This window comes from Anabas testudineus, chromosome 9 (genome assembly GCF_900324465.2).
Source record: "Anabas testudineus chromosome 9, fAnaTes1.2, whole genome shotgun sequence".
In the NCBI taxonomy this organism is placed as follows: Eukaryota; Metazoa; Chordata; class Actinopteri; order Anabantiformes; family Anabantidae; genus Anabas; species Anabas testudineus.
The window spans coordinates 9,390,487-9,413,733 of record NC_046618.1 but is presented as its reverse complement, the minus strand read 5'-3'; the positions used below and the strand labels follow the sequence as shown (position 1 = coordinate 9,413,733).

Here is a 23,247-nt window from a genome sequence, read left to right as displayed (position 1 = left end):
CAGAAAGTGGGAGGTTCTGCAAAACTCATACATGTCAGTGTAGTGCGTGTTATGTGCGTGCTTGCTTTCTGGTAAAACAGGAACCATCAAATCTCTCACACATAATGCTTAGATGTTACTAATATATATCACCATTTAAAAAGGATTACGTATCAAGATGCTGTTTCACTGTGCTTTTGTCCACGACAAAAAGTTGCCAGCCAACGAACAGAGCACAACATACACAGAAAAATGAGGGATTAGAGAAGAGGGATAGGGGAAGCCATGAAAAGGCCTTGGAACACAAGAACAAAAATAAAAAACAGGAAACAAAGCAGCTCTTCTTTTACAATGTTTTGGCGCCTTGTCATCACGTCCACGACCTTAAGCCTAAACTACTGCCCCATCGCATTGACTAAATGTCCAATCAGAGAGCTGCCCTTTGTTTTTCTGGCTGTGAAGCACTCACAAGATTGTCAATTCACTGCTGTCGTTGTTCCAGGTCTACTGCTGCCTTGGGAATGATTGAATTTATCTTTAGACAAGATTTATTCTCATTTTGACACGATAAACAAAATGCTTGTTTACCATTCTTATCTAAGCAGTGGTAAATCACACAGAAGCAGACAGCAAATTGGCATAATGCCAAATAATGTTGTCAAGACGAAAACGAAAGAAACCACGAAAAGTTAGAAAACATATTAGCAGAACCAATAAAGAAAATAAACTAAAAAAAATAAGTTCACACCTGACAAATGCAGCGCAATGCTGCAATGCCAAACTGCACTGAGGAAACATAATATCTTGATGCAGCTACCAGTGGCTGCAGCTCTCATCCTCCCCACAAGTTCTGCTGCTGATCAATAGCCTTGTGTGCCGACACTAAGGGAGCTAAGAGTACCAGTGTACCACAGTGGGGCTAAAAATAGCATCTTCCTGATCATTACATCACTGAGGGAATGGGATCTTAGCTGTCTGCCTGCCACACTATCCATCTATACTTACCCACTTACCCTCCACCTCTCCCCTCCTCCAGCCTACCTCACCCCATCTTTGTCTTCTACCCTTTAACTCCCTCTCTCATCCTCTGCGCCACCCATCATCCCGTCTCCCCCTCCTCCTCCTATTCCCTTCTCCTTCTCCTTCACCTCCCCCTTCTCTTTAACAGCTACCGGTCTGATCTAGCTGGTTCCAGCCTCAGCCTGCACCCAGGGTGTTTCCTCTTATGCCTTTGTTCATAAAGATATAAAGTAAAAGAAAGAGAGATATGAGATTACTGTTCTATTCTCACTCACATCATGTTCTTACTGAAATAACAATTTCCTATCCAGCAACTTCAGTTGCTATCAATCACGTCACCTCTGCTTGTCCACAGCTGAGAAATGTGAACAATTTTAGCAAGAAACAGAGAAAGCTCAATTATTATTACAAACTGTATGCATAAAGTATGATTTTAAATGCATTACAATATTCAGCACATACAAATATACTCAGTCTCCTCTCATACTGCAGCATCTTAGTGCATACTGTGTGTGTGTTGTTTATGTGCTAAAGCACATGTGGGCCACATGGGGATGACTATAGCTAGGTTAGTGGGCCAATATTTGTGGAGAAGGAAGAGAGATAAGTATAATGAATTAACATTTGCCGAGAGACGTGAAGCTGGAAAAATTAAAATAAGTGAAGACAAAAAAATCACAGCTGAGATGCAAACTGATTAAATCTCACTGCTGTTGCATTATGACCGAGAACAATTCTATAAGTGACTCTTATTAACACTTGAAGCCTCATTGGATGCATCACCAACTTACTGTACGTGTCTGATGTGTGTATGTGTATATCAACTAATTTTTGAATAGCATGTCCAGCTGTTCAAGTCAGACCATAGAAGTAAAGTTCAATGGTGTTTTGGGTTGAACCTTGAGCTGAGGCTTTGTTGCTGAGACAGCTGTTGGCAAATAACCCCCCCTCTTCAGCCTGTTTCATACCCAAACAACCACGTCAGTGCATCTACTGTACATTTGCTTATGTGAGCACCCACTTCAATAGAGAAAATGTATGCCTACATGTTTGTGTGAAATGGGAAGGGCCAATATCAAGAGCTTTTGCCACGTATTTTGGGAATAACTGATATACTTCCAGTCTAAATGAGAAGCTGAGAGCCCGCAGGTTTTAATTTGACCCTATGTGATAAAACAATAGGGGACTCTCAGCACTTTGAGGAGCTTGAAGCAGATGAAACAATTCACATGTTCACTTAGTCATTATTTTAAGTCTGTGGAATTGTGTGAAAACCTTTACTTTATGTATTCCTGCTGTATTTCAGTCAACTAGAAGCCAAAACCAAAGCATATGATTAAATGATTAACTAATTGAAATATGGTTCATCACCATTTCTCCTTAGGGAGAGTACAAGTGTGACAGAGCTAATTCCTCAATACAGACGATATCAGCACTAACACCCACATAAAGCACTCTCAGCTGCATTCCAGCAGGCCTCTGCCCTTTCCACCCATTCACACAGTGAAAAGTTGTCTGCTGCATGAAACCTGCAGCTGCTTTTAATCACAACAGAAAACCTGTTGAATATCCTTCTTTGACTTCTTGTGTGAAATAGTCTGGAGACCAGACAAAAAACCCTTTGGGCTGCAAGGCCAGAGACACATGAACTTGGATCATAACGTATGCATCCACACAGCTGTAAAAACATTACAACCAGCTGCTTAAGGTCAGCTCCCTAAACACACATACTCAATGGGTTTACTTTGCTCTACCACAAACCTCTGTGTGGGTGTAGGCTCATTACAGTATCCTGCACATGATTTGGGTGTGCACCTACCCACGACAAAATGTCCTGCTGTCAGCTCACATGGTTTGACCATTAAGCATGACTGCTTTGTGCTCTTCTGGATCATTGGATGAAACATCATATAGTAGAACATCATGAAAACATAAACAGCCGCATTACATTAGATCAGTAGTATTTAATGTTTCAACTAATCATCTCCTGTGCAAGTCTAATGCTATTGATCAAAAAGCCCACAGAAAGATACACTGAGCCACTAAAACAGCCTAATCCGCTGCTGTCCAACAGGCCATCAATCCAGGAAAGATGTCTTCCATACACACTGTTTGTGAGCAGCTCTCAGTGTCTGTCAATGGGTAGGGTTAACGCTGAACCCACCATGCATTGTGCTTCTGTACCTTATGGCACCATAATTTCAATTTGAACTGTAAATTAGTTCAGAGCTTGCTTTGACTTGGTAAACTATTTTGTTGTTTTATATCAATCTACTGCCTAATTTGCTTTATCAAACTTCTCGATTGGCTATTCAGAATCTGATTATGTAAGCGCTTTATAGCTTAAACATTTCTGCAGGTGAATTAATTCAAATATTAACAGATACAACCTTTGATTCAAAGCATTTCCTCTTGTAAAGCTGTGCAATACTTCTTTGTGTTCTCCACAAAGGTCTAGTCATAAGAAGTGAAGGAGTCATTGATGGGCCACTTCATTCACATCTGTTGAACTTGACTGTGGATATGGAGTTACAGTGACCCCTACAGGTCAGAGAGACCAAGAGGAGCAGGCTGTTGGTGTGTGAGATGTTCTTGTATGTGTATTTGTGTGTAGGTAGATTGGAGTGGGTTACACGAGTGGCAATGTTCATGTATGTATATTTGTATATGCATAAGCATTAATCAAGCATATGTATGTGTTTTATAACTACGACACCGAGGAGATAAATCTGTTGTTTGTGCTGCCTGGAGGTCCTTACCATGATGTCCATGAAACTCCAATTATTAAATCATGTGCTCAGGAAAAGACTGAGAGAGACTAACAAAGTAGTCTGATTACAATTTTCTGATAAGCCAAGAACAAAAGACCCTATTATAGATACAGATTTGATTACAGCATCCACCATTTCCTTCCTCCACTCAGCCTTTCCTGAATCTTTGAGGAAGTAAGGTGACTGTACTTTTCTAATTCAGGTCATTATGCTGGCTCTAAAGAGGTATGTCATTAAATGTCACCCTCATCCTCTTCTCTGAAAAAAACTGTGTTTCTGTTTGTCAATTTTGAGGAACAGTAAACTGTTTAAAAATTAATAACCACATACTGTTACCTAAACATTTTAAATGTAGCTCAAACCTCATCACATTATAACACTAATATACTGTGCCTCATATGTTAACAACAAAGAAACAGCCTGCTTAACCTAACTGAGCAAACCAGTGCAAACGTCAAACTAAGTTGACCTCAGACGTTTCAGAGTAAACTAGTTTTCACCTCTTTAAACCTTGCAAGGTTCACTCTACTTTACAAGCAAAGGTTTTCCAATGCAAACTGTCAAACTCCAAAAATAGAGCAGCATACCAGGGACTTTGACAACTGTTGGCTCCCCCACTTTGTTTGTCATTCACAGTGTCCACAATCTGTTTGATAAAGTCCCTCATAATAAACTGAATGACTCCACAGAAGCAGGTAAAAGGTGGATGCTGCTGCATGGAGAGTTTGGAAAGTACAGAACTGAGAACACAACTTCTCAAATAGATTCCTTTACCGTATATTGGTGCATTTACTACACCTCTGTACTAAATTATTCATAATAAAGTTGAGTAATTCCAGCAGTTGATAAATGATATAAGAATCTAATTTAATTTACCACAAGTCAACATGTACTGTAACAACTACATATTGCAGCTGAGTCAATGTTTATCTGAATCTGTATTTATGAACGTAACACTGTGCTGTGTAAAGATGTGTATAATATGCACTGGACACTGACAGCCTGAAGGGTCTGTTCTTGGTGCGCTGTCTCACAGCTACCAGACAAGACAGGAGCTAACTGTGGAGCCCTGATGAAGAAGACTCTGGCCTCCTGTTGCTGTTTACTGTGCTTTTTCTGGAAATAGAGGAAAGTTCATGGAAGTGTTTCTACGGTCACCAGCTGTTAAGACAACACGCATTTGGCAAAAACGAGAGTGTAACTTCCAGAGTCCACAAAGGGCAGAGTCTGCTGTAGCACAGCAGATGGTTAGAAAAGCATTAACCTTAATCCAACTTATACTGCAGATATTAACAAGTCAGCTGCAACAGGTGTAGACAGGTTAGTATGGATAGTGAAAAGGAAAGGCACGCTAAATGCATGTTATGTATACCTTATATGTTACATATACAGCTACATTTCATTATGTCCTTTTCCCAATTTGAATATTGAAGTCAGTTAATGATTCAACATAACCACTTTTGTATTATTGGTCAATAGTTTACCAATGGCTGGCAATAGGGATTGCACATGTTTTTCATCTTGTTGGCTACATCATGAAGTGATCCCTATATGACTAATGTCTAACCACCCTGGTAGATAAATAGTTAGAGTGACTCATAAACAACTGTATTCTAGGTATTTGGGAAACAGTGAGTGGGTATAAGGTTTAGAGGATGGTTAAATTTCTATTACAGCATAGATTAAAAGCGTCCTTTATATTCTTTATTATATGTGAAGAAATAAAGAATATACAGTCTCATCTAAACTAAAAGCTGTTTGTTACAAACAGGTCAATATAGAAAGAATATGACATTTGCTGAGTTTATGATTCAATATACCAGACGTTATGGTTTCATAATGTATAACCACTGTGCATAAGCTGTCGAATACAAACTACAGATTACATGCTACATTAAATCTTTTTATTTCTGAGTGTCTTTTTATTTCTCAGATATAAATCTTTTGAATCTTGTGTAGGTTGCTGACTATGTCTGCAAGAAACCAACAGCTTTCTGGTAAATCTAATGATCAATTTACAATAAACTGTCCACAAAACACCACAAGCACTACACATAGAATACAACTAATCAACAGTTAATTGGAGTGACTGCCAAGAAACAGCAGAAATGATTGTTACAATAGAAAATGCAGGTTCCAAAATCTTAGTTTGAAAATATTTTTCAGGAAATAAATGACATCAACATATGTTATAGGCCTTAAGGATTGACGCAGTGTGTTCATGGGAGAATCACTGAAAGTAAACACAACTGTGTTTACAAGACAACTCCATAGAGCACCATTAAGATCTAGCAGTTATTTTATTGTTGATGATAATTTTAAACATTGCCTATTAGGCATCCAACGTCAAGTGTCTTAACCAGTTTAGGGAAAAGCAACATGTGAAAATACTGTCAATGGTCAAAATCATGAGTCACAAGGACGTGCCCAGACACTTCTGTGGAGAGACAGGGTGAGAAAGGTTCTTGCTAGTAAGGCCACACCCCCTGACTGAGCTCAGCGGCAACTAGAATAATAAAGAGGGCAGAGAACAGAAACAGGAACACAACTCATCCTTCTTAGAAATAAAGACTAGATGAGAGCAATAAGAAAAAGCTAAATGGAAGAAAAAGAGAAAAATTAAGACACAAAAAGAGTAAAAATATTTTAGTACCAGACAAAAGAAACAATGTCACACACTGTCAACAGTGGGGTGCTTTAAAGAACAGAGGTGTGACCCGAGTCTCCCATGAAGCTATCTTCACCTCTCCTCTGCTCTATACACACACACACACACACACACACACACACACACACACACACACACACACACACACACACACACACACACACACACCTTATACCCACTTGAATTGGATTAAAATGTTATCAATGACTTTCTTAATAGTTTATCTTGGTGTTTATTTTTTAATGACTGCAAGCATTTTCATATCCAGGACATGAGAATAAAGAAAAATCACTTCAAAGAACATTTTGTTAAAGCATCACAGGACCATTTCTTTGAATTATCTAAAAAATTAAAAACACAAAAATTTAAGATAAATTAAGTAAGCACTATGCTTTCTTCTCATTCTTTCTCTTATTTGCTGTTCTCATTTCGTTTCCAAACATTTGTAAGGATAAGCATAGACTAGGATAAGATAGGCATATTCTCTGACGTCAACCAGAGAAGCAGACACACACAAAATCTCCCTGTTGTTTATTTATTTAATGATTGATTGGTTGTGATGGAAACCGATAAACTTCCTCTGGAGAAGCAGAGCCACTCACTTCATTTACAAAGACTTGATCTTATGTTATGCCGCAGACAAGGACAGAGTAAAATTACGCAATTCATACACCCCCTTCCTGAAAAGCTGACGAGCTGCATGCACGCTCGTCCAAAATCTAGTCCTATCCCACGTACACATGCATGCTGACGACAAACAGGAACCTTTAGGAACCCTAACAGCATAATTCCTTATTCTTCTCAGAGACAGGAAGTGATGGTGGTGTATGTGGGGGATACAAGCATGGACTGAGAAACAGACTTCTGAATGCTGGATCCAGTCCCAGAGCTAACAGGAAATCCTTTATAACTGGAACTAAATGTCACCTAACCACCTCCCAAACACTGGAATAAAGCACTGGGACCAAGGGTGTAAACACTTCACTGAGTGTGTGGGAATGGCTGCCTGGCATGTGGAGGGCTGTTTAATCACAACGGAAGAGAAATGAAATTGTGTTTTGTTTGCAATAGAGATGGAGATTAGTTTTTCCTTTCCCACATCTGCTGCGCACACACACACACACACACACACACACACACACACACACACACACACACACACACACACACACACACACACACATCCTTAAAATCCCATTCTGTATTTGAGAAGGCCAGAGTATGTTATGGTATATGGAGTTATGTCACTTTCATGTTAATAGTAAACAAGAAGCTCAGCTCTTTTTCTATTATCTTGTTGTCCCTGACCAGGGAACTATTTAAATATTAATTTGGCTCATTTTTACTAGACTAAACTGAACGGTGTGCCTGTGGTTAAGTCAAACTTTTAATGTTGTAAATTTTACAATGTAGTGAGTGAATATAATTAATGAATAAATATTTAGTGAGTGAAAAAGGAGGTGTGTCTAAAATCAATTTTTCACCTTGCTGATTCCATGGTCATTGATCTATGTTTTGGTAAAATGGATGCAGACTTATGGCAGCTATCTGTCACAGAGACACAGCAACACTGATCTAAGGGGGTACAATGTGGTCTGGTGTTAGGCATGTTAAGTTGGAGAAATCTTCTTAGAAACAATCTACATTTCCCAGTGTAAAGCGTGTTTGTTGGGGCTGTGAATGTGGATGATCTCTCAAGTAAAATGGATTTTATTGCTGCTCTTGTGATGCACCTTAATGTAAATACACACTCAGTTACATATGCACAGGGAAAATTTCCACTGTTCACAGACAATCTTTAGTTGTCTTGCTTAGAGGAGGACAAACTGCTGACCAGAGCCAGACACTGTCACTGCACAAACTCTGATGTGACAAAACCACACACAAAAACACACACAACCACAATCATTCTGGGACAAATCATTATTTTCTCTCAGTGGGAGGTCTGACGTCTGTATCATTGTCAGTGACCACTCTCTGTTGCTTTGTGGGTGTACTGAGACACACAGATCAGTTCAAACCTGTTTTATTGCCCAACAGCTTCTACAATATTCTAGGACTAAGCTTTAGACATACAGTATCAAAGCTCTCTTATTGAACACTCTCATTTGTTAGGGAAAAGGTAGCTACAGGGACTGACATGTGTCTGGTGGCTGCAGGATAAACTAAATGCCTTTTATTTAGAACTGGTATCTCTTCTCAAGTTTTCCAAATATTCATAGTCCTGTTACAGACAGCAAATGCACTACCCTTGCTACCCCCAGGTCTGTCACATTTCTGGAAACTAGAGATGGATGTCAGCATGGCTACCAGATAAAATGAGATGGTAAGATTGTTAAAAACTTCATAAACTGAACCACGAGTCTCCACTTTCTCCATCTTCTCCACCTGCTATAGATATTACTTCTTTCTAAGTGACTGTAACTATTGTTGAGAAAAATAAATCAACCAGGCAGCTTTAATTTTCTCTCCAGTGAGGCCAGCATCAGTGACTAATTACAGCTCAGTCACCGCAGATGGAGAGCCCTTTTTGTCAGAGGTGGTTAGCGCCGGACCTTAAAATTATTGGTGAAACATGAGCATGGTTAAGATCTACACGTCTGTGTCACTAATTGCGTCTCTTACATGAAAGATGTGGGCTACTTCTTGACACAGAAATTTAGTGCTAGTCACTTTTTAATCCTAACCTTTGTAAACAAAATGCTGTGGAGTGTTCAGCATTAAAACAGTGAAAGATGCATATATTCAAGAACAGGAAAAAGTTTTAAGACTAATTAAGGATGACACGTCTTTGATAAAAGATCATGTCGTTCTAAAGCAACAGTGATAGCATCTGTTTTAAGAAGATGTGGGTTCAGATAAAGCAGATTAGATAAAGCACTATAAATACCCTTCAACACATCACAGTTTTGGTTTTGCTGATGGAGAAAATGTGCTTGCAAGCCAATCCGATTTAAAAAGTCTCAATAACTTTATATAAACGGTTTACATGAGAAAGAAAGTTATGTATTTTTCTGGTTCTAGCTAGCTATCTCAAATAAGACAACTAGATAAAGCTACTTACCGACTGTCTTACAAAGAGAGCTAGAAACTAGCTATCTAGAACTTCTAAGGACAACAGAAGACCGCTTAGAGGTTAAGGTTTTAAAAACCAGCGTTCACATTTAGGCTTTATCAAGTGGCCTTTACAAGACAGCTACAGAAACACACACATATTTTATAGATTATGGCAGGAGCTCAAACAAGTGTGAATCCAACGAAGAAGGATTTAACATGCAATACAGTATCAACAAGGAAACAAAATAGGATGGAATTTTCCAGCCAAAACCTTTTAAGGTTCAGGGGCTCTGCCTAGGCCATAAACAGCATGAGCCTGAGGTGGTTTGCCCCAACGACAGTCTGCTTTAGTAGGGGCTCATGTTTGTCAACCAAAGAGAGGGGTGAATGGTGGAAAATTACCAGTCCCGCACTCAGTCACGCAAACACGTGCACACATACACACACAATTTGTGAGCGACCAACATTTTTATCTCACTCGCTGCTTGGGTGACAGCTTGCGTTTTTAATGGGTGAGGGCACGGGGAACATGGCTGCGTTGTCAGGACGCATCGGCCCCCAAACTACGCAACCAATGAAATTCAATGATGTGTGTGATCTGTGCACATTTCCAAGAAAATACCTGTCACATGTCTTTTGGCCTGTAAGATGGTTTGGCAGCATATACCCAGATCAGCCATAATAACTTTGATATTGTGGTGGATGGGGGCCAGCATGGGAATTTGATGCTAAAATGTTATGCTAGCTTTGAATGACAGGTTCAGCATGCCATGAATGGGTGTGTGTAACTGCAGACCAGTCTATGCCCACCAGGTGATTTTAATGTTGTGACTGATCAGTATGCATGTGTGTGCTTTTGCAGGTAAACTCTACCAATATTACACCCGTGTTAATGTGTAGGAGCAACTGATCTAAAGAGCACAGACAGAAGGAAGGCTCTATAACTATTTGGAAAGGTTTCCTACCCATCTACATTTGTGGCCATATAGAGTTCCAGCAAATGTGATAGATGTGAATGCCAGTGAAACTAATGCACACGGTGTGGGAGCACAAAGGTCTCAGCTTGAGGAGCATTCATGTGTGAGCCTATATAATACATTACTGTAGTGCTACACAAAAACATTTTTGCAGAAATGAATTACCTGGGTTCCAAGGCAGCTCACCATCATATGAGTGAGCAGTTTGGCAGCAAACATGGGGAAACGGGAGCAAAGCATGTGGGATAAAATGGCCAATGCAAAGCCTGAAGAGGAGTGGGAGAGTGGAAAACATGGAACCAATATTAATACATTGAGCAATGATTTATATAACTAATTTTAATAAAGAAGATTAGAGTCTGAGGGTGGAATGCAAAAAAGAGAAAGGTGATGCGATAAGAACAGTAGACAGACAAAAATAAAACAGTCAAATCAGAAAAACAAGTGAAGACAACTGTGTTTTGTACCTGAAATGCAGATAAATCCAGAGGCATAGAAGGCCTCATTGTAGGATGCAAGAGTGGCAAACTCTGTGTAGGCTGTGTAGATAGACAAGTGGGAGCAGGCACATTCAACATAGTTCCCACTCTCTTTCACAACCCTGCAGTATTGACTATCTGATGACCAGCTAGAGCAAAAACAGAGAAGAAGAGGACAATTTGTAGATGCAGTTTTTCACTGTTTGGTAAACCTCTGCCCATCTTTATTTCTAAGAGATTCTGATTCTCTAAGATGATCTTTTTATACCCAATCGTGTTACTGAGCTACTGCCAAATAACTTAATTAATTTTCAAAATACTTTTCTAGCTCTACCTTGTTAGTACCACTTCCTTTTCAGCCTTTTGTTGCCTCTATCCCAACTTTTCTGAGACGTGTTGCTCATTACTGTTACTGTATTTTTTCTTTCTATGTTCTATTGTAAAAAAAAAAAAAAAAGATATAAGGAAAAAATGTAATCAGCCTGATGTGCTGTTATTATTTTTATGAGCATGGGCAATCAGCTCTGTGGTGCTTTGGCTACTTTGATGCTTGTCTACAGCCACACTTACCCTTCAAAGATCCTGTGTAGAACATTAAAATAATGTTTGTGCTGGATTCAACGGCAACTAACAGGCATTGACTGACCCATTTTAGGAAAAAAAAACAGCTCCAGTATTTTGATTTCTGTCCTTCCAGTCAGAACAGGAAAGTTGTACTGCAACAATGACCTTTCCTTGTCTCTAACTTCACCTTTTTTTCTCACCATATCAGTGTTGTTTTCTGGGACACGTCGTCCAAGTAGCTGTTCCGGCAAAACGTGCCAATTCTTAACTTGCAACAGCATGTCCAGCCAAGTCCCATTCCCCCAGGAATGTCCTCAACAAACCAACTCAGAGTAGGAGGATTCAGACTGAAGTGCAGTTATTAAACAGAAAGATGTGACTTCCCACATAGACAAAAAGGTCCTACTGAAAGGTTAAACTTTTGCGCTTCACTTAACAAACTGGTTTTACTCAACCACAAGTGTAAGGATGACAGACAGGGGAACAATTTGATAAAATGTTCCCAGTAACAAGTTCTGAACACATGCATACCTTGGAATAAATAACCTTTTAAAGCAACACTTTTTCAGCAGTGCAAGTTGCAGCATCAGCAGAACAAAAATGTTTTGAGTGTCAACAAGCTATCTTTGGTTTATTTAGAGGGACTAAACCTAAAACTAAATAAGTGTGTCTCTGGTGATTACCTTGCAGTGGTCTGGTTCCAGAGGAGGCACATAGACCGACTTGGCTTAACTTGCTGACCAGGGGTGTGGATTCGATACACCACCTCATTACCATGTTCTAGGGGTCGTGACCCTCTGCCCTGGAGGCTGGCTGAGAATACCTACATTTAAACAGGCACAACAATATATACATGTATGATGGCTAAATTATGCTGAAGCAATACTGCCACCTACAGGTTTAGATTTAAATATTTTTTCTGCCGTAGAAATGTAATTCAGTGCACTTTCTTTGCTGTTTATAGTAAATTAATGAAAATATGTGAATGTCTTTACCTTCCCATTTAAAGCACTGGCTGTATTATTGGTGAGAAACCAGTGTTCAGTTCTAAACTCGGTCAGCTGAATCTGACTGAGGTTGCCACAGTCAGCAGTTGAGACAGCTGGTACTGGCAGCAGGGTGTCAGGGAGCTGGAAGAAGTCCGCATTACGACCCCTGAATTTGTGTCCATTGATTTGTGTGGGGTACCACTGGAAGGCAGAGATGGTCATATGTGGACATGTTTCCAGGATAGTCCCCATTCTGAGAAAATAAAACAGAAAAACAAGCATTGAGACATTGCTGATAATCATGTTTATTAGTTATATCATATATTCTAAGGTAGTGTTTATCTATAAAAAACACAGCATGTTCATCCCATTAAGATTTTAAAAGGAGATTTCTTTACTCTCACTTACATCTCACATTGGCTATGGGTGAGGAGGGAAAAGGCAAATCGCTCAGCCACCTCAGCAAGGTGATTGAGGCCTCTGGTGTCGACTCTGCTGGGATTGGCCAGTGCACACAGCAGATCATAGGTCAAATTCCGACTGCTTTGCTCTAAAGAAGCCCTCTCTGCCTCTGTAAGCACCTGGTCCAGGAGAGAAACATGGTGAGAAACACTGAAAGAAGCAACAAAGAATTGAGAACCTCTGGTCTTGTTTGCATGCATTTGAATATTCTATTCTGCATTTTGTTTTCAAAGCTTGACTGTCACTTTCTTTAGTTTAGGACTTATAAAGCTTCTGTTTGTTTCATAATGTCTTCTTCACTTTATCTTCTCTTCATCCTTTATGCGCTCACATATTGTCTCTGTTCTCACGCTTCTGTCCCCCGCGCACTCCCTCATATTAAATTATAGTGGTGTCTCCGCTTGTCTGTAGGCTGAGGAAGCGCAAAATGTAGACTCTAACATCAGAGCAGCATAGTGATAGCAGCGCTCATGTAGGATGACAACTCAGACCTTTTCATATGACAAACTGGTTCTCAGATCTGTGAGAGTAGTGCAGTGAAAGTGATGTATGCCCTATAGCATTGTGTAGTCTGACATAAACTACTACTGTTTTAAGTGGTGAAAATAACAGTATATTGCTATTACCGACACATTATGAAATGTTTTTTATGATACAAATTACTAATCAGTTATGTATTTTGTAAAAAATATAAATAAAAAAGACAAACAGAATTAAACAGTATTAATGAGATTTCTTTAACCCTCTTACCTTTCCCAGAACCTCAAACACAGCTGTCATCTGCTCACGAGAAAGGGGTCTAGTGACTTCACTGCTCAGTCCTTGCAGTACCTGGTTCAATATGGCTGGCTGAAGAGGCTGATGTAATTGGTCCAGTAAGACCCACACAGCTTCACTTTCTGCATTTGACACCAGAGTCACATTAGCCAGCCCAAACTGAGAGTGTACTCTGGTGCCCCCTGTAGCATTGTAAAGCTCCACCTGAAAGCGTTTAGGTGTGGGCAAGGACGAGGCGAGGTCAGGTGTCAAGTAAATGTCTAGTGATGTGTTTTGGTGCCCAACATCGAAGGTTAGTTGACCCTCCTGTTTACGAAAGTCTTCCCCTTCTTTAGCAGGCCGGATTACTGATGGACCCACCATCTCCTCCTTTGGAAGCTCCTAGAGGAAAATGCAAGGTTATTTTGTAGCATATTGTATAATGTATATGATGTTGCTTTCTATCAAAGCAACTAGTTGAGCAGAGAAAAGTATAAAAAAAGTCTCAAAAGAAAATTAGCTTATTGCACAAAATCAACTCTTAAAATTTTAGACCTCTTTAAAAGTACATTCCCTTTTGATAAGATTAAAGGCAACTCTGGCCCATAGAACAAACAGTACAAGCTTTTATAATGCAACAAATCTTTTGTCGTGCAACATGGTTCAGTTCTGAGAGATGAAAGCAGATGACTTAGCCATGTGTCTCTGTGAGAGTTTTGCTGAGTGCACTAGTCACTGTCTTACTTTGATCTACAATATCAAAAAGTGTGAGTGCCAGTGGACACTTGATGCCCCTGAGATGTGTGTAGATATTGTTCTTCATGATCCCACAGAGCAAATGGAGGTGACAGTGATATTACGGAGATCAGGAGAAGTGGAAACGTTGTTTTTGAACTTCATCAGCATTATTAAACCATACATTTTTAATTTCCAACAACTGCATGTAATTTAAAGACATTTGCACCATGTATGTTGTGTATTCTTACTTCTTTATATCTGTGCTCAGTTGAACTCGTGTGTGCCTGCATGTTCCAATTGTGCTGTATATTTAATTATTACATATAGTGTCTGTTTGTTACTTACAAGTGTGCGGTATTGTACAGACATGGCTGAAGATGTGCTTGCTTTTCTGTAAACCTGGAGACTGAGCCTTTCGGTCATCAAAGTGGCAATGGGGAGTCTGTGGCCCACAGCAAAGTACACAACACCTTGTGGATCGTCGCTGTCTGCCATGGTAATGTTGGCAAATCGGGTGGTCTCATTAATAGTAGCTCCAGCACCCACCTGATATATCTCCACCAAGAACCAAACCTGGTACTCTGGTTCCTGGAAAACATATGAGCAGTTCACCAAATGATTTCTTGTGATTGCACTAACTAAGAAATGTATTATTCAATCAAATTTGTAATATATTTTATACTGTAGGATTGGGCACATGTCAGAGTCTGCAAGATGCCACCATGCTGTAACTAAGTTTATCCCAGATGCCCCTGCCTGTGTCTCACCTCATCATCAAGCACCTCTAGAGTGAGGGCACAGATTATATCCCCTCTTCTACATAGCACAGCTCCTGAAGTTTGCACAAGCTGTGTGGCTAGGTTGACTCCATTACTGACAAGTGTTGGAATTGCCTTGTTGAAGGTAGCTCTCCAAAAGACCTGCACATCCTCGAAGGCTCTGGACAAAAGAGAAAAGAGAATATCCTAAATAAACAAACATAAAATATATATGTGGCAAATAAATTTAGAAACATTTCAGGAGAATAATTGTTATTAACTTTATTTTATACCCAAAATGTAAAAAAGGTGTTTTGTTCACCTGTTTTCTTGTCTTTGCAGGTAAAGGAGAGCAGTCCTGTTCTTTGAATCCTCATCCAGTACTTTACCCCACAGGGAATTAAGACTAAACCCTAAAATACCATTATGGAAATCACTCCCTTAAGTGGAAAATGGGAAGGATAAAGAAATAAAAAGACAAATTAAGTTCTTAAAATCACATAATCATATATTGTAAGTAAGTAGAATAACCAAATATTTCACCCACTGAAGCGGCAATATAAATAGTACTTCCATTAGGTAAGAAAATAGAAACTAAAGAAAAATATTGTGGTTGACCTGAATGCAAACCAAACAGCATTAGTGAAACTTTAGAACAAGTAATTGCTCATTGACACTTGTTTGTGGGTTAATTTGATAAAAACGTATTATTTTACCAAGTATAGTGATCTTGGCAAAAGCTCCGAAGCCCTGGTATGGACTGTCTATAATTTGTGCCCCTCCTTCTGGATCACTGAGGTAGATGAAGAATACTTCCTGTCCCTCAGGCTCTGAGTCATCCAGGATGAAAAGTATAACCTCTGTCTCATTGTGGCCTGCCTGTAGTGACACTATAGTCGACTCCAATCGGAAGTCCTGTTGCTCCTTTGCGAGGGTCCCACCAGGTTCCAGAGTGAAAGGAAGGTTGGCTATACTTCCATCTGGATATAAAAAAATAATTAAACAAACGCAACTTAAAGCAAGGTTGTAAAAAGTAAATTATATTATAACAGTCTGTAATGGTGAAATAAAACAGTGCAAGCAACACATACCACCATATGCTTGAACTCGAACTCTCACATTTCCCGCCACACTGTCAGACCTGCGCACCCTCAGAACCACTCTCTGCTCCTGGTGGATCTCCTCATCTCTGTCCTCAGACACCTGGACCAGACCAGGACCAATACTCAAAACTCCTCCAGTCACATCACTAGCCAGGATGGTGACATTGGCTACACTGTGCTGAGGGTTGAGGCGAGGAGAGGTATCTCTCCAAACTAAGGCTGGAGTTAGTTCTCGAACTTCTGTTAGGTTGACATGAAAGAACTCATCAGGTTCTGAAAGAGAGTCGTCACGTATTGAAAGCTGGAATGAAGTGTTAATTTGGCGAGGTGAGTCAAAGACCAGTTGGCCATCTGACACTGAAAGAAAGTCCTCTCCTGCCAGTGCACTGCCTGCTATTGTTCTATACGACAGGCGGGTGGTATTACTATAAGACCCATAGAGTCTCTGAACATAAAGTGTTATTGTCTGGATGTCCTCTGCGATGACGAGCTGGCGGGATTCAGGGGCAAACTGGTAGACCCCCAGTGGCTCTACTTCTGCCAAGGTAAAGCCTGACCTGTGAAGGGACACAGACATCAGAGTAAGGCTACACTGATACAGAGATATCAGGGTAGAAGTATTTTGCCTTCACATTCCTTTGAATTACGTTCTGTATCATTAATTAATTAAATGAGAAATAATAAACTCCATGTATTGCATCTATCACAATCTTGATAACTGAGGAATCATTACCTGAGCTTGACAGCAACAGGTAAACTGTTGGTGGAGGTAGCAGCAGTGAGGTGTATAGCATAGGAAGTTGGTTCTAATGTATCAGCAACAGCTGTCAGAGTTATGGCTTTAGTCCTCTCTCCGTGAGCTAGGGTCAGTGAACCTACAGGTAACAGAGGAATACAGGTACAACAGTTAACAGTGTAGGCTGATCTGATGCTGGTCTGTTTGGTATCAGAAAGAGTAAGTAACTTCATTGCCTAAATTTTATTAGATGGACAAGTGTACAAGTATTCATGTCTGATCAAAAGAGATTTGTCAACACCTTCATAGATATCACAAATATAATTTAGTTGACAATTTCATTCAAATCTATCATTTAAAAAGGAAAGACAAGAAAACAAAGAAGCGCAAGTGGGCCACACTGCTATAATTTCACTTTACCATTCAGAAATTATTAATTGTTTCTACCTGAGCTGGGGGTGATAGTGCCAGTTCTAAAGCCAGGCAGAGCCTGTCCTGAAGGATAACCGGCTTTCCACTGCACCCTTATGTCCCCAAACAGTCCTGTTCGTGTCACCTTTGCTTCACATGTCCCTGTTTCTAGATTTGAAACCTGCAGAGCCAGAGAGGCAAAGCCAACCTGTGCACCGTAAGAGAGGGAAGACTGTTAATAATAATGCTAAGGGGTGCCATTGAAATTTCAGTGAGGTAAATGCTTTTCGCCCTAGCATGTTTCTAGCTGAGTGTGCACACAGCAGTTGAATACAGCGCTAATGTCAGAGAAATTTCATGCAATTCATCCATGTTTGTCACCTGGTGGCTGGGGAATAATTGAAGACATTTTATTCTTTTTTCTGACAGCACCATTTTAAAGGACTGTAAGTTCTACATCCTCACTCACAGACACATCATACACAAACCAACAAACAAATAAAAAAGCGCACTCATAACTGACCTCTGAGCTGGCAGCTTTTTCAGGCACAGTCACTGTAGCAGCGCTGGCCCCAGGAAGGAGGCGAGGTAGAGAGCCAAGGACAGGACTCACTAATCTAACATCAGTGAGCTCTGCTGTGAAGCTGTCAGCCACTGACAAAAACATCTACAGAGAAAACAGCAGGAAAAACAAACACTAAATTTAAATAGAAAATAAACATATTCAAAACCATACAAACTATGATATTTTGAAAATCCTCTGTAATTGTTCACAGAGTTTTTAAGTGTGGATTTGCTAATACTAGTGTCGATAATAGTCCTCTTTCTTACCTGGCTGCTGATGGGCACAGTGACAGCACTGAATGGCTGTCCCTCTCTCATGAACAGCCTTCCATTAGCTTGTTCCCCCAATATCTCATTGATGTCTATAACTTCATCTATCCTTCCACTGATCCTATAGCCCACACTAGCATTGCCAAACAGTCCAGCAAGCCGTGTCACATTCAAAACCAGAGCTCTGGTGACCTCAGACCCCGATCCCATTACAACTATAGTCTGTTGTTCAGGGTTCAAAGAAAAGACACCATGTGGCTCATCGTTAGCACGCACCCTAAAGGAGAGAGAGGAAGATTACTTTCATGTTAGTTTATTTTATTTTGTTTATTTGGTAAAAAACAAACAAACAAAAAAAGAAACTGTGGATAATATAGGCGTATGATACATACTCAGGGCTCTGACTGTTAATAGCACTTTGTGTGGAGACAATTTACGCACAGCTTTGACAAACTGTTAGTTAGTTATTGCCTGTTATGCCACTGGCATGTAGAGCAGCAACAAAAGTCTCTTTAAAAATAGGAATCGATGCTAATTTCCCACGAATTGTTAATGGTTCATAATCGCTCCATAAAGGCAATTTCTATTTAATAAAACACTTTCTCAAAATGCAAAACAAATTGATAAGAGGCAGCAAAACAACAAGATTTGGGGTTTTGTGAATTATTTGAAAGCACCAAAATAAGTGCTGAATAAATCATTTTATGTTTATTTGATCTTTCATTTTTTTAATATAGAAGGCAATATAAGTTTCTTACTTCATCAGTACCACAACAACACACCTGATGCGAGTTCTGATGAGGTTTGGGTTACCATCCAAAGTAGCTCCACCCTCCACAGCTATGAGTTGGACGGTGTACAGCTCTTCCAGTTCTGGCACTGTATCAGGCAACAGGCTAAGGACAATGTCCGCCTCCCTGTGACCTTCCAGAATCATCACTGAGCCACTTATGGCCAGGAAGTCACCCGTCATATCTGAATCACTCTGTATCTGCCAGTGCACCTGAGATGAAAGCATTGTTGTGTTTCCACTTTACTGATAGTGACAATTGAATAAATTCAGCTAGTTTGAGTACTGACACTGGAATAATTAATAATATATATATATATATATACACTGTATACTCATGTAATCTTACCGTGATGTTACCCATGACACCCTCCCGGCGTGTAATCAGCAGGGAGATGTTGAATGGACCCTCTGTTTCTGTGGATTCATTGTAGACACGCTCTCGAAGAGCATCCTCTGTAAACTGGACGATGCCATTTGGATCACCAAACTTCTCTATCTGAGAAGTAAACACATTACGAGTTAGTAGGGGTGAGCAGGGAGCTGAGTTGAGGCTTGTATGCTAACATTGTAGTCTTAATACAATCAAACAGTGGTTTACCTTCAGTGTTATGGAACCAGCTTGAGGATCAACGTCCATCTCTCCAGAAATAATGCTGAGCTCTATAATAAATGTCTCCTCAACCTCCACCTCCCCATGGGGGAAAATCAGCAGCTCTATGGTGTGATTACTTTCCTCTCCATCCCTAAACAAGAAGGATCCGTTCACGGGTTCTCTAATGTCAGTATTGAATGAAGAAAGAAGCTCTCTGCTGTTGGGCCCACGGATGACCCAGGCAACCTGTCAAAATGCAACAATCGAAATTATTTTATGACATCCAGAAAATCTGAAATCTGCAAACAATTCTCCTCCTTCAGAGAAATGATTCTGACTAGTTTGTTTGTCTTACCGTAGCATTGCCCACAAGGCCTCCTGCTCTCTTCAAGACAAGGCTGAGTTGGAGAGTGGAGTTAGGATTGACCACAGAGATCACGCTTTGGTTGAGAAAACGGACCACCCCACTTGGAGAATCACTCTTAGCGATGGTTACCCTGGCAGTGGGATGGGCACCTAGAACTCCTCCACCTGTAGCGCCAACCAGCAGGACCTCAAATACCTCTGCATTTTCACTGCAGAGATAATTTCAGTATTAAGTTGGAAACAAAATAATGTCTTTGCTCACTACACTTTTGAATTCCTTTTAAATCTGAGCTATTCAATTGTATGACCTGCTGAATTGCTGCTGGTTTACCTGCTCCAATGTTTTTGTTGTTACAGTTTAATATCTTTCCAAGTTAAAATAAACTGATAGAGCTAATGATACAGGACATTATTTATACTACAGAATTATTATTGTGAATTTCTCCTCTCACCTGATAAGGTCATCTATGATTGTGACATTTATATAGGTGGTATTTTGGCCATCGACAAATGTCACTGAGCCATTATTTAAGATGTAGTCGAGGTTAGGGGTGGCACTCAAGCCTCTAGAAATGAACTGAGCTGAGACTGATCCAAGCAGACCCACTCTCCTCACCACAGGTATCAACAAATTTCCTACTTCTTCTTTGACTGAATGAACGAAAGGTAGAAGAAAACAGGATTAGTAAATATTTCTTTCTAAATCAAATAGTGTGACATTTAAGTGTTTCAAAGGTAAATAGCATCAAACTTTCTATGTTATGATTCTTACCTGTAATGTTGACATAGTCGTCCCTGAACTCCAGGATACCTTCAGCATTATCATTCTTTAGTATGATCACTGCAAGAGAAGAGATGTTGCCTGTAGCTGGAGGCTGATCCAGCTGGAGGCCTGACTCTCTCACTGTGTAGTCCACATCACTTGCCACCAGAGGGAGACACAGAACGAAGAGTTACCAACAACAAATCATTATCCATCACATCAACATTACATTTTCAATTAATTAAGACTCTGCAATGAATGCATTATAAATTACTATTACCCAAAGCTTAGTTTGCATGTTTTTTGAACAGTAACACACTCTTCCCTCTGCTGAAGCTTATGACCATCCCCCCAGCAATGGTACTAACACACTCCATCTTATCAAGTTTTTGTTTTTACCTGACATTGACTAATGACACCTCAGTTATATTGAGGAAGAACATCTCAGGCGCCTCTGGAAGACTGTCATCCAAGACATGTAGTGTGAGTTGCTGTGAGGTCTGTCCTGGAGTAAAGAGTAGTTTTCCTGAAGCTGGAGTGAAGTCCACTCCACTGACTGCTGTGTTGCCTGAGCTCTGATAGGTCACCCACACACTGCCCAGGCTGCCTACGTAGCGATTAACTGTCACATTCACCTGAGGAAAACAAGGGCAATGATACAACCATGGGTTAAATTTGTAAAGTCTGTACACATAATCTAATTTGTTATTAATTAATTAGCTTACTTGATTATACTGGAAAACATATATACTGTATGTATCAACCTCATTTCCATGCCCTCACCGTTCCCTCCTCCTCTGTTGCCCTGAGCTCACGTTGAGTGAATGAGAAAATGCCATAGGGGTTGTCACTGGCTGCCATTATAACCTTGGCATACCTGGCAGTTGGACTTATTTCTAGGCCTGATGTAGCAGAGATCAGCATAAGCTGGTACTCACGGCGCTCTTCAGGAAGTTCATCATCTAGCGCCTGACATCAGAATAAATGTCAGAGATCGTTGTTTTCATAGAAAACACACAGAAATTCGTTACGATTTTGGTCGTTCTATAATAATTCTGTAGTACACAGATACATAAAATAGCATCATTTTAGGTACCTTAAGAATAATGGTCGCAGCTGATTGTCTGTCTCTCAAGGTCACAATGCCAGAGATCGCTTCAAACTCTGAAACAACAGCTGGAGTGATATTCCAATATACCTGTACCTCTCCAAACACACCTGGTCCTCGCACAAGGCTAGAGGGGATACACATAAATAGATAATAAACCATGTTTATATACAATTAATAAATGTGGTTTCGAGTGAAATTTAAAGCTCTGATGCTTCCTGATGTATCTCACCTGACTACAGCACTACCATTGTAATTTCCCAGAGGTTCTCCAATGAGGATGTTCCTGGAGGACTCTGCTATTCCAATAATACCTAGTGCAGCCTTGTTTGCTTTTACAGTGATTGTGGCAATGCCTGGATAGCACATGACAGACCACAGAAGAAAGGACAGATAGGAAAGATGTTTATTGTACATTTTTTCAATCGATGATACACTAGACATTTTAATTTGTAATGACTAACCACTTAAGGGGCTGATGACAGCGTCACTCTCAGCAGCAAACAGCCAGACAGTGAACTGCTCATCTCCTTCCAGCACAGTGTCTACGAGGGCTCTAATTACAAATGTCTTCACAGACTCACTCTGTAAAGCATGAAAGGTATAGCAGACTTCATTAAGACACTGCAATATACTCTCTGTAAGTTGTCTGTAAGTTTAAAATATGTGAGTATTGGTCAATATATGATGGGACAGCAACTCCTGTTTGTGTTATGTACCTCAGTGAAGACAAGAGTTCCATTTAGAGGTGACAGGTCATCTTTGGCCTGATCTTCCAGCTGCCACCTGAGTGTCACTGCCCCCCTGCCTCCTGCGCTACGCAACACTTCTAGCGTTGCCACAGCAGCAGGGTCATTCACAAACTCTGGCTCACTGACAGTAACCTTAGAGGAGAGTAGAGTTGTAATATGATTATCTCTGACAGTTGAACTAAGTGTGGTCTAATGCACTCCTGGTGGACATGTGCATAAAACTTGAAATACATACACTGTGTGCATAATTATTACCTATTAGGTCTGTATTCTGATTAAAAATTCAAAAACATCGTTGCAATCACTGAAACTAAAAGGCAACATCTAGCTAAGGTAAAAGCTAAGTTTAAAATTGTTATGATAATTCACCTCCAATTGCTGAAATCCAAATTGTCCGAGAGGTGAGTCGTTGGGTGGAATACTTATAGCTATAGAGGTAATTTCTCCCAGTCGAGCACCACCAATCACACTTAGCAATTTCACGGTGAAATTCTCAAAGGTCTCCACTTCTTCATCATTCAAGATAGTGATGGCAATTCTTCCTTCTCTCTAAAATTGAGGATGGGGAAAC

At 40.1% G+C, this 23,247-nt stretch overlaps 1 protein-coding gene across 1 annotated transcript in view; it reads right to left on the bottom strand.

Moving 5' to 3' along the window:
* adgrv1 (adhesion G protein-coupled receptor V1) overlaps positions 1-23,247 on the bottom strand; it is a 97,437-nt gene that overhangs the window by 25,628 nt on the left and 48,562 nt on the right. Inside the window, exons 61-88 of the mRNA XM_026343554.1 lie at positions 23,046-23,225; positions 22,644-22,808; positions 22,389-22,509; positions 22,157-22,280; positions 21,913-22,051; positions 21,600-21,785; positions 21,216-21,451; positions 20,826-20,974; positions 20,506-20,704; positions 20,043-20,262; positions 19,694-19,933; positions 19,442-19,591; positions 19,085-19,305; positions 18,300-18,579; positions 17,992-18,135; positions 17,505-17,676; positions 17,055-17,196; positions 16,310-16,878; positions 15,935-16,198; positions 15,541-15,658; positions 15,228-15,399; positions 14,806-15,048; positions 13,717-14,124; positions 12,913-13,085; positions 12,511-12,757; positions 12,199-12,338; positions 10,940-11,100; positions 10,638-10,738 (exon numbers count right to left, since the gene is read on the bottom strand). Coding sequence (XP_026199339.1) covers positions 10,638-10,738; positions 10,940-11,100; positions 12,199-12,338; positions 12,511-12,757; positions 12,913-13,085; positions 13,717-14,124; positions 14,806-15,048; positions 15,228-15,399; positions 15,541-15,658; positions 15,935-16,198; positions 16,310-16,878; positions 17,055-17,196; positions 17,505-17,676; positions 17,992-18,135; positions 18,300-18,579; positions 19,085-19,305; positions 19,442-19,591; positions 19,694-19,933; positions 20,043-20,262; positions 20,506-20,704; positions 20,826-20,974; positions 21,216-21,451; positions 21,600-21,785; positions 21,913-22,051; positions 22,157-22,280; positions 22,389-22,509; positions 22,644-22,808; positions 23,046-23,225 — 5,664 coding nt within the window. The remainder of the gene's footprint in view (positions 1-10,637; positions 10,739-10,939; positions 11,101-12,198; positions 12,339-12,510; positions 12,758-12,912; positions 13,086-13,716; positions 14,125-14,805; positions 15,049-15,227; positions 15,400-15,540; positions 15,659-15,934; positions 16,199-16,309; positions 16,879-17,054; positions 17,197-17,504; positions 17,677-17,991; positions 18,136-18,299; positions 18,580-19,084; positions 19,306-19,441; positions 19,592-19,693; positions 19,934-20,042; positions 20,263-20,505; positions 20,705-20,825; positions 20,975-21,215; positions 21,452-21,599; positions 21,786-21,912; positions 22,052-22,156; positions 22,281-22,388; positions 22,510-22,643; positions 22,809-23,045; positions 23,226-23,247) is intronic.